The sequence below is a fragment of the Bombina bombina genome, chromosome 5, assembly GCF_027579735.1.
Source record: "Bombina bombina isolate aBomBom1 chromosome 5, aBomBom1.pri, whole genome shotgun sequence".
In the NCBI taxonomy this organism is placed as follows: Eukaryota; Metazoa; Chordata; class Amphibia; order Anura; family Bombinatoridae; genus Bombina; species Bombina bombina.
In genome coordinates this window covers 355176417-355188092 of record NC_069503.1, presented here as the reverse complement: position 1 = coordinate 355188092, position 11676 = coordinate 355176417, and the positions used below count along the sequence as shown (strand labels likewise).

At 32.1% G+C, this 11676-nt stretch overlaps 1 protein-coding gene across 1 annotated transcript; it reads right to left on the bottom strand.

Annotated features, from left to right (window-relative positions):
- Window positions 1-6914: 6914 nt before the first annotated feature.
- Window positions 6915-9975, bottom strand: NPY (neuropeptide Y). The gene is made up of 2 exons (XM_053713004.1): window positions 9788-9975; window positions 6915-6999 (listed from the first exon to the last, which is right to left on the bottom strand). The coding sequence occupies exons 1-2, from the start codon at window positions 9973-9975 to the stop codon at window positions 6915-6917; spliced, it is 273 nt and encodes a 90-aa protein (XP_053568979.1).
- Between the last annotated feature and the right edge of the window lie 1701 nt (window positions 9976-11676).

Genomic DNA, 11676 nt, shown 5'->3' with positions numbered 1-11676 from the left:
CATGCTGGTACATCCAATACCAATATCCAATCCAATATGAATTAATAATGCATTACATTGTTAGGAAAGAGTTGAGGGTCTCAGGCCTGTTCCTAACACATAATGGCTGCACTCTTCTAACTTTGTACCAACCCATGCGCTGCCTTTCAATATTGAAATCACTCCCCAGTCTCCACCAATAGTGATTCACCCTCCCTCTACTGTGGGTTCTAAACTCAATCCAGTGAGTAAGTGACAAACCCTTCAGAGCATGCGCCTCTACTTCCTTCTGTCATAAATAATGCATAAATATTGGTAAATGGGCAGAAGCTTAAAAGTTACAGGTCATTGTACATATTGTATTAAATGTTTCTTAAGAAGGCTAAGGTTCTGCTGTAAGCTCGAGCCATTAGTGATCTAATTGGTGTCTTCTAAAATAGACACACTCGCTTTATTCAACCATTGGTACTATATAAATGTGTTCATTGATCATTTTAATGTCCTCAATGAATTATGGAAAATGATTTATATTTATTGCACTAAACATGTAATATTAGCACATACATATGTTACTTTGTATAATTAATGATCAAACATCACATATTGCTAGCAAAGCAACACAGTCACCTAGATTATGAGTTTTGCACTATAGAGGATGTGAAACGAACGCAAAAAAAAGTTGCGTTATTTCACCCTCCATAGTGCTGCCATTACGAGTTACTGAAAAAACCTCCTTGTGCATGCTATATGGTAGCGTTAAGCTCCATACCGCACAAAATCCAAGGGCTACTTTGACGTGCTCATGCACGCTTTCCCCCATAGACATCAGAAAAAAACTAACACCTGAAGTGCGGAATGGGGATCGCCATAACGCAAACCCATTGATGTCTATGGGGAAAAAAAGTTAGTTTAAACCTAACACCCTAACATAAACCCCAAATCTAAACACCCCTAATCTGCTGCCCCCGACATCGCTGACACTGAAATAAAGTTATTAACCCCTAATCTGCTGCTCCTGACATCACTGCCACTAATAAAATCTATTAACCCCTAAACATCTGGCCTGCCACTAAATAAACCTATTAACCCCTAAACTGCCAGCCCCCCCATATCCAAAAAACTAAATTAATCCAATAACCTCTAAACCTAACAACCCCCTAACTGTATATCAAAATTGCAATATCCCTATCTTAAAATAAATAAAAACTTACCTGGGAAATTTAAAAAAAAAGCTAATTTTAAACTAACAATTAACCTAACATAACTATTATACTAAACTATTATACTAAAATTAAAATAACTACTAATTAAAAAAAACTAAATTACACATAAAAAAAAAACTAACACTACTAAACAAATTTAAGTCTAAAATTACAAAAAATAAAAAATACTAAATTACGAAAAATAACAAACCAAATTCTATTGGTTGATTTGAATAGCCAATAGAATTTCATTAGCTCTCATCCTATTGGCTCTTTTGAACAGCCAATAGGATTTAAGTAGGGCTCATCCTATTGGCTGATTTGAATTTCAAGAATCAAATCAGCCAATAGGAATGCAAGGGACACCATTTTGAAAAGGCTCCCTTGCATTGAAGATCCAGTGTACGGCGGTGTCTTCAAAGATGGATCCGCTCCGCGCCGCCGGGATGAATATAGAAAACACCACCTAGATGAAGACTTCTCGTCGCCTGGATGAAGACTTCTTGCTGTCTGGATAAGGATGGATGTCCGAACTTCAGAAACTGTGAGTGGATCTTCGAGGGTTAGTGTTAGTTTTTTTTTTTTTTTTATTTAGTTTTTTTTTTTTAGATTAGGGTTTTGGGCTTTAGGTAAAAGAGCTGAAAGCCCTTTTCAGGGCAATGAAAAAGAGCTGAATGCCCTTTAAAAGGCAATACCCATACAAATGCCTTTTTTCAGGGCAATGGGTAGTGTAGGTTTTTGTTAGAGTTAGGTTTTTTTTTATTTTAGGGGGATGGTTGCGTGGTGGGTTTTACTGTTGGGGGGTCTTTGTATGTTTTTCCAGGTAAAAGAGCTGATTTCTTTAGGGCAATTCCCTACAAAAGGCCCTTTTAAGGGCTATTGGTAGTTTATTGTAGGCTAGGGTTTTTTTTTATTTTCGGGGGGCTTTTTTATTTTTATAGGGCTATTAGATTAGTTGTAATTGATTTTATTTTTGATAATTTGTTTGTTATTTTTTGTAATTAAGTGTTTTTTATTTTTCGTAATTTAGTATTTTTATGTTTTGTAATTGTAGACTTAAATTTTTTTAGTAGTGTTAGATTTTTTTAATGTGTAAATTAGTTTTTTTTAATTGGTAATTATTTTAATTTTAGTATAACAGTTTAGTATAACAGTTATGTTAGGTTAATTGTTAGTTTAAACTTAGGTTTTATTTCACAGGTAAGTTTTTATTTATTTTAAGATAGGAATATTGTAATTTTAATTTAAAGTAAGGGGGTAATAGGTTTAGGGGTTAATAGTTTAATTTATTAGTGGCGATGTGGGAGGGGGCTGGTGGTTTAGGGGTTAATAGGTTTATTTAGTAGTGGCGATGTCAGGGAGCAGTGGAATAGGGGTTAATAACTTTATTATAGTGGCGGGGATGTGGGCGGGCGGCAGATTAGGGGTTAATAAGTTTTAAATAGTGTTCGCAATACAGGAGGGTGACGGTTTAGGGGTTAATAGGTAGTTTATGGGTCTTAGTGTACTTTGTAACAGTTTAGTTATGAGTTTTGTGAAACATTTTTGCTACACAAAATCCATAATTACTGCTTTCAGAAGGCAGAATGGATTGTGTTGGCATAGAGTGTAACTCAAGCATTTTAGCCTCACCTTACAACCTGTAATACCGGCGCTATGGAAATCCCATGCAAAAACGTAATTTTTTTGAGTGCGGGATTGACGTTGCCCTACAGGCTAAAATGCTTGCGGTATAGCTATACCGACATGACTCGTAATGGCTGCGTTACTGTTTTTATGCAGAAATTGCCATTTTTCAGTGTTAAAACCATAACGCACAACTCGTAATTTAGGTGAGTGTTAATGATTTTTTTTTCTTTATATAATGACTAGCATAAAATATAATCCCAAACACCATCTCATATCATCTTTTTCACTCATATATTTATATTGTTTTGCTAGATTATCATTTTTATTTATTATATTTTTGTTTTGTTTTTAGAAATATATAATTCTGCTATATATTTTTTTTTTAGGTTTCCCAATCTTCTATACTTTTTAAATTAAAGTTTATACGTTTCTAATAGTCCTATACTTTTCTTAATAGTCCTTTTACCTGTTTTAAAAATATCTATTTTTTTCGAATTTACATTTAAAGCACTAATGAATATATTTATCGTCAAAGATCAAGTCAGCTCTACTTTACAAGGTAAATGCACATTAAGAAAACACATTATTCTAAAAATGTACATCCTCTGCTATAACTTGGTTATCTATATCTACAAGCTAGTAAAACATACTTAAATAAATAATAGTAATTCAAGGACAAGGTCTAACGAATATCTCTCATAAAATCACTTCCCATTCCTACATGCCTAATTAGCTATTACTGAATGGTATGTTTAAGAAGGTATGGGTGGACAAGTTCCCAGGCAGGCAATTGCAGGTCTACTCAACAAGGGGTCCTGGTGCAAAATATTTTGTGGATGCCCCCCCCCCAAAGGTCATCTAGTGATAAGCAATAGAAATAATATACATGCTTCACTTTATAATGAGTTTGAGATTAAACAAAATATACTGTATAATGAGGTGAGATTCTCTACATTGATGAGTATGCTGAACAGTATAGTGATGATGAGTGTTTATAAACAGATAACCACATAAGCACATGCCTATGTATAGACTGGCTACTATGCACCTTGGGCCATGGTGCCACTGCACCTGCTGTACCAATGGTAGCACTGCTCCTGCAGAAAGAGAACCATTGGTGCAGCATTGACTGGGAAAATGTAATATTGCACAACAACTTTCTAGTGCAAGCCTACCACTTACTCTTACACAACCAATCAAGCAAGACCAGAGGTTGTCAATGAGCCTGGTCTGATCATTTAGGGGTGATTTAAACCTCTGAAGTGGCAGGGAGATTAGGAAATTTAACAGAGGTCTTATGACCACTGCATCTTAAATTTCTGTTGCACTAAAAGGGTTCCCAAGCAGTGAATATAGCTTTATAAATGAGCCTTTAAGCATTATTAAAATGGTGTATAGAATGTTACAAGTCAATACTTTTGTACTCATCAACTGCATTGAAGGAACAAGCTATTTAAACTCTTGCTTTACAATTAAGCCAATTGGATTCTAAGAATATCTATTAAACCACATATCTTTACTAAAAAGCTTTGATTACCTTTAAGGGAAATGAAAGGGACAGTCAACACCATATTTTTGTTGTTTAAAAAGATAGATAATCCCTTTATTACCCATTCCCCAGTTTTGCATAACCAACACAGTTATAATAATACACGTTTTACCTCTGTAATTACATTGCATCTAAGCCTCTGCAAACTGCCCCCTTATTTCAGTTCTTTTGACAGACTTGCATTTTAGCTAATCAGTGCTCACTCCTAGGTAACTTCACGTGCATGAGCTCAATGTTATCTATATGAAACACATGAACTAATGCCCTCTAGTGGTGAAAAACTGTTAAAATGCATTTAGATTAGAGACGGCCTTCAAGGGCTAAGAAATTATCATATGAACCTCCTAGGTTTAGCTTTCAACTAAGAATACCAAAAGAACAAAGCAAAATTGGTGATAAAAGTAAATAAGAAAGTTTTTTAAAATTACATGCCCTATTTGAACCATGAAAGGTTTTTTTTTGGACTTGACTGGCCCTTTAAACTCAAAATTGAATTCCAGTTGAAATGTTTATATATTCATAGTAAAAAAAAAAAAAAAAGTGGTTTTCTTTCATGATTTATTTTCTGATAATTTAACTTGAAAATATTTTTTTTCAACGGCTTCCAGAAAAGCAACCCAAATCTTGCAGTATTTAGTACCCTGACATTCAATATTCTATAGTTATTACTTAATCAATGCAGAATCAGATTTGTAGCTGCAACTAACTGCCCTATGTTGCAAACAATGCCAATTTTATTGACATGATGACAATTTAAAATGTTTCCAAATTTCTATGCAGATCTTGTGCATTGTTCTGATTAATTCCTGATATATACAATATATATATGGCCAAAAGATGTTGACAGCAGCTGTAAAGTGCTGGTACAGCCAATGTGTCACTCAATGCTACTTTCTAGGGAAAATAACTAAATTACAACATCCACAAGGTGGCAATGTTGAGAGGATCTTGTCTTCGACTGGATCTAGACTTCCAATATGAGAGTTAATCTAGTATGTATTTGAAAGAATGTTGGATCTTCACAGAGAAAACATATTTTTTGTGTATAAACAAAAGATAAAAAAAAAAACAACTAATAGAAATATCAGGAGATAATAATACTTAATAACACCTATAGCATTATTATTATTGTTGTTTACTTAAAGCTGTAACATTCTGTAGTCCTGTTAAAATTAGAAAATAAAAAGCAAGACAGACTGCATAACTATATATACTCAAACAGCAGAATTTGATGAAATTACTAAGAATAAATAACTTTAGAGGAATAAGGGAATGTTCAAAACAGACCTGCACACCTAGGGACCAAGGTCCCCAAACATATTTATCAGTTTGTATCCTCCATTATTATTATTATTATTATTATCGGTTATTTATACAGCGCCAACAGATTCCGCAGCGCTAAGAGTTTCTTTGAAAATGTTTGTTATTATATCAACAGTTCCTAATCTTCTTAGTAACAGTTCACACTTCAGAATTTAGAATTTGTTCAGAGTGAACAAATTCTAAATGTCACTAGGTCTCTTTTGGGCACACTTGAATATAATGTTTCATCGGATGAAAACTTGTATTTGAACGGACCGAAATGTTTTGACCATCACTTATACCTACTTGACACTGGTTTAAAGGGACACTGAACCCAAATTTTTTCTTTCGTGATTCAGATAGAGCATGGAATTTTAAGCAACTTTTTAATTTACTCCTATTATCAAATTTTCTTTATTCTCTTGGTATCTTTATTTGAAATGCAAGAATGTAAGTTTAGATGCCGGCCCATTTTTGGTGAACAACCTGGGTTGTCCTTGCTGATTGGTGGATACATTCATCCACCAATTAAAAAGTGCTGTCCTGTGTACTGAACCAAAATATATATATATATATATATATATATATATATATATATATATATATATATATATATATGTATAGATGCCTTCTTTTTCAACTAAAGATAGCAAGAGAATGAAGATAAATTGATAATAGGAGTAAATTAGAAAGTTGCTTAAAATTGCATGCTCTATCTGAATCACGAAAGAAAGAAAATTGGGTTCAGTGTCCCTTTAAGTTTAAGTATGTATTACAAATAATGTTGGGTTTTACCTCAATTCCTCTAGAATTATCAGTAGGAAAATCTTTCTTTCTATCATTGGATTTTTAATTAAAAGGAGAAATAGTATATATCAAGAGGATATAGATAAAGCATAATGCACCAATACATAACACACCTAAAAATGCATTATGTACTTTGCAAAGTAATGTAATGAGTGCCTTGTGTATTTAATGTATTGTTAGCTATATTTTCTCACTACTATAGTTTTAGGAGGTATTAATTTACAAGGCATCAGGGTTTTTTTTTCATTCAATAATTCACAACAACAGAATGTGTGGAATTAAATTTGAATAAAAAAACAAAACTTCTCAGTATTTTGCTCCCCATAATCATTATTGATAAGTTAGAAATTGTTTTGTGATGCATAAAAAGTACTCTATATCTATACAAGCAAAACTATTAGCGCAATGTTGGACTCATGATACACTGGTTAACATTGCTTAGGTTCTTACCGAGATCGAGGGATGTTTTCTGTGCTTTCTCTCCACCACACATCTGAAAGCATTGCTTCTGGGCTTGACCTCTTCCCATACCTGATAAATTAAATATTGTCAACTTTTAGAAGATGCAAAACTAAAACCAATATGAATATTGTTATCAGTTGCAAATTGAAATCATATTCTGCTACAAGAGATATGAATATATGGATATATGCTAACAACAGTATAACACAAATAATGGAGTATACTTCATTATGATAAATTAAATATGTTTTCTGTATATGTTATCCATCTATCTATCTATATATCTATCTATCTATCTAATACAAATGCACACACATAATTATTTATCTGTTTTTAAACTGTCCATATTTTATTTGCCTATATTTTATTTAGATTTATGAAAATGTTATTCTATGTATTATAATTTTTACTTTTTTTAACTTTCAGAATGAATGTAAATCAAATAAGGCTAATTCTTCTTATTACATCTTTAATCTTTATGTTAATACATTCAGTTTCTACAGTAGACTAGATTAAGTGTGATAATCCAATTTTAGTGTTTCAGATGCTTAGACTGTTAATGAATATAGACCAGTAGTTCTTGATTTGTATTACTTTTAGGGAAAAATATGTAGCACTAAATCATTTTTGTTTCTTTCCAAAAAAATTATCATGTCAAAATGTTGTAACCTGAATTAACCTTATCTTAAAAAACCCTACTAGAATCACTTCTGTTTTATTTTCCCATTTTAATGCATAGAATGGATGTGATAATGCTATTATACGTAAATTATTATCCTTTAAAGCTGAAAGGTGAAATATCATTATCTATATCTAGATTAATCCCCAATACAATTAAACTGGCAACACTATGAAATACAAAATTATTATGCTAGAGCCATTAAATACTAAAATAAGCTACAATGCTTTCAATATTGCTTTTTGAAACAAAATACAAATAAAGACATATAGTGAGGTATACAATCTGCAATGTATGTGGCTGTACAGCAGCATGTGAGTGCATTGTGTTGTATATTGTATTAATTAGGCTCATTAAGCTGCATGTAGATAATCACAGATTAAAATAAATATAAATATTGTGATACTAGCACACATCTGACAGGAAGCGCAACGCAAACTAGTAGATGGTCTTAGAGCTAATGAAAGTTCCAATCCAAAACACAACATTGCATTTCAATGCATTTTACAGATTAAGCCTATACTGTTTTTTGCTGGTTTTTAATTTTTAATTTATAAAAAAAATACCAATTGCTTTAAACAGATTTAGTAAACTGCTAAAATATTGTTCAAAATAGCAGCTCAGAAGTAAGCCAAACCTAGTCCTATTGTTTTTTTACTCTTAAAAACCTGTCCACAGGTGAACTGTTTTAAAAAATATATTCAATTGACAATATTAAATTGAAAAATGAGTAAATATTATTTTTTTTTGTTGTTGTTTTTTTTTTTTTAAAGGTCCCTACCTAACAAAAGCAGACTTTAAAGAAAACTGGGGTTGTGCAAGGGAGGGGTCAGGGATAATTTTTAAATGTTATCTCACAAGCACAGTGACTATTTATTTGGTTTGACAAGCACAGTGACTATTTTATATGTTGAGCTAAGTGCGTTTTTGGTTTTAGATGTTTTTACTGTGTATACTATTTGTACTGCATTGTTTTCATATGTAAAATTAATATGAAAAATGGAGATATCAGTATTTGTAAGATATTGTTAGGATTTATTGTCTCAGCATCTGTCATTCTTTCATTTTTCCGTAATATTTTTATGTACATTAAAAAAAATATATATATATATTTATTGAAGATAATATATTGGCAGCTGTTAGTTATCAATAGCTTTTGCTAAGAAACTAGTATGAAAAACATATTAAATTATGTTGTCTGTATAGTAAAACCAAATACAAAATATAATACAAAAATAAATGCCATTTGAGGTAATTTAAAAACCATATAAAAGATAATTACAGTGCTATTCATTAGCTTTTCCATAATTTATTTTTTACCCATGAATTATTATTTTTGATATGGTAACATAGAACATTAATGTGCACATTACTGCTTTGTTAGAGCAATGAGGATTAGTATAAAACAATAGCAAGTGGATTTATTATTTACACCACAGGTCTGTTGTACATATGTAAAAATGATGTATCCATTGAAATAATTGAGCAATAACAAGGGAAGATAGCAAATATGTTGCCAGTCACACACCCAGAGCTTTAGTCATTACAATTATGAATTCACTAACACCTGCTTTTAAATTGCATTGGTTCAAACTTCACTTCTGTAAATATCATAACAGGAAATGCTTGTCTGTCTTATAAATGTATCTAAATATTTATTAGGGCATTCAACTCCTTAGGGGTTTATTAACATACATGATCTTGCACTGTCAAACTGTTTCTCTCACTAATGGGTCCCCTGTAGATGTAAAAACCTCTTAGATTAAAGTTAGAGATTATTTCTCACCATGATTATTCCTTACAGGCACTATTCTAGTTTTCTGAAATTTGCCAACATAAATGAATTCATTAACTTGTATCAGTAATTTGCTGAATAAGTCAGCTCTACTTGATTGTATTAGCTTCCATCAGTCTGTCTCATTATGTTACAATAATCAGCCCAAAATAATAATAAAAAAACTTTGATGTCCCAGTTTAGATACTTTTTACCCAAAACCTTATCAATCATTTATATATTGACCTAAAGATGTTTTATACATTTAACATATGCTAACCTTACCTTCACTTTATATAGTATTCCCTGTTGTGCTTAAATATGAAAACTATCAGTAGTTCCTTAATAGAGAACTGTATAACACATTTTCACTACAGATTTATTAAAAGCTACCAGTTTCTTACCTCTGTCTTGTTATGAGGTTGATATAATGTCTCAGTGCAGAATAGTATTTGGCCATATCCTCTGCCGGTGCGTCCTCTCCAGGATTGTCTGGCTTTGAAGGATAAGCTTCTGCAAATGTGCCCAAGCAAATCAGCAAGGACAAACATAAAGTAAGCACAGACAACCACAATCGCATGCTTCCCTGCATCTGAAATACAAATGTGTGATAAGACATCGTTATTGAAGTAATAAGCAGTCATGGGAAATATGAATAATAGCATAAAAAGAAAAGAGAAAACTTTTACATTCTAATCTTAAATTGAATTTCTTTAAAACTGCACCAAGTGCTTGGAAATCCTGCCAATGTTCGTATAAACTATATTAGTAGTGATACTTTTGTAAATGCAAGGAGAAATATATCACATTTGCCTTAATTAGGTAAAATTAATTGTAAATTTACAAATATAAATAGGCCATTTGAGGTAATGTTATTAAGTGAAAAGTTGTTTAAAATATTGTTAACATAAAATGTCAGTTTAAGTAAAATATAGGTAGTGTTATCTAGATAACCACATAATGTGCCATGGCAAATAATTAATGCTTTCAAAACTCTGTATTTGTAATTTACTTAATGAGCCAAAGCTATAGAATCTCAAAGCTATAAACAAATGGGAAACCGTTTTCTAACTGATAAGAAAGTTTCATAAATACGAGAAAAACAGTTTCATTTCCTGACATTCTGATATCTTAGCAATATCATACCATTGCTTTTTAGCAATTCAAATCACACTTGCAAAACTAATCTTAAGTACTTGGGAAAACGTGCTCAGTAGTAAAAACAACTAAATGCAATCAGAAACTATTGTTATCACTTAGAAAATTGCTCTTAAAATTAACATGAACATTATGCTTCACAAACTAGAGAATTCATGTATTTCAGCACCACGGACAGCTCCCAAAACAATGAACAAGTTCATAAAATAGCAGAGAATGGTACTTACGTTAATATGTGTAGCTAATTTGACCGTTCACTTTCCTGAGACGCTTGCCTCCCCTTCTCTGGAAAGCCTTTCCTTCCTTCACTGGAATTAGCTTGTCTTCTTTTATTTGCTTTCCCGGCTCACCAGTCTAAGTCATTTTTATGCCATGCTGTGGATTTTATACTCTCTTTTACAGGAGGGGCCTGGGGTAATCGTGCTTTAGTGACTCCTTCCCCTTTACCTCCTCCTTCCTCTGAGGTGGATGAACGTCATTGAGAACTTGGACCTGGCTGAAAGAGATCACGTCGAAAGGAGGAAAATGTGCTTCCTATTATTTGAGATGTCAAAATTACTTTTCCATAAGAAGACAAAAATGGTACATATAAATATAGTTTTGTTTTTTTTTAAAGTAACTAATTAGACGTAAGTTGACGGAATCTATTCTTAAAGTAGAACCACATACTTAAAGCAGACTTAATCCTTATTGTTACATCACATTTATTTACATATTGGACAGAACACATATGTAAGAACAATAGTTTTTCTCCGGAACTTTTATCCGCAGTGAGCAATGAGTGAACAATATTTTAGAGTGCAAATGTCCTGTTGTCTCTATTGGTACATAAAAGAAAACAACAGCACTTCCTGTCGTTTAGTTATGTAGACCTTAGTCATGCCATATAAGAAACAATGTATACTTATTTGCGAACAATATGGTGCCATAACTTCCTCTTAGAATGGACTATTACTTTCCAGAATGAACTCATAAGGTATACTTTCCCATAAGTAGTAAAAAGTTATACCATCTCCTTTATAGACACAACATTACAACATAAAATAATACAGAATTAGAGGCATATTTTTATTGGGCTATATTTTACTTAGTGTGTAAAGACTTGTACATACATTAAAATATGTAACACACCTAA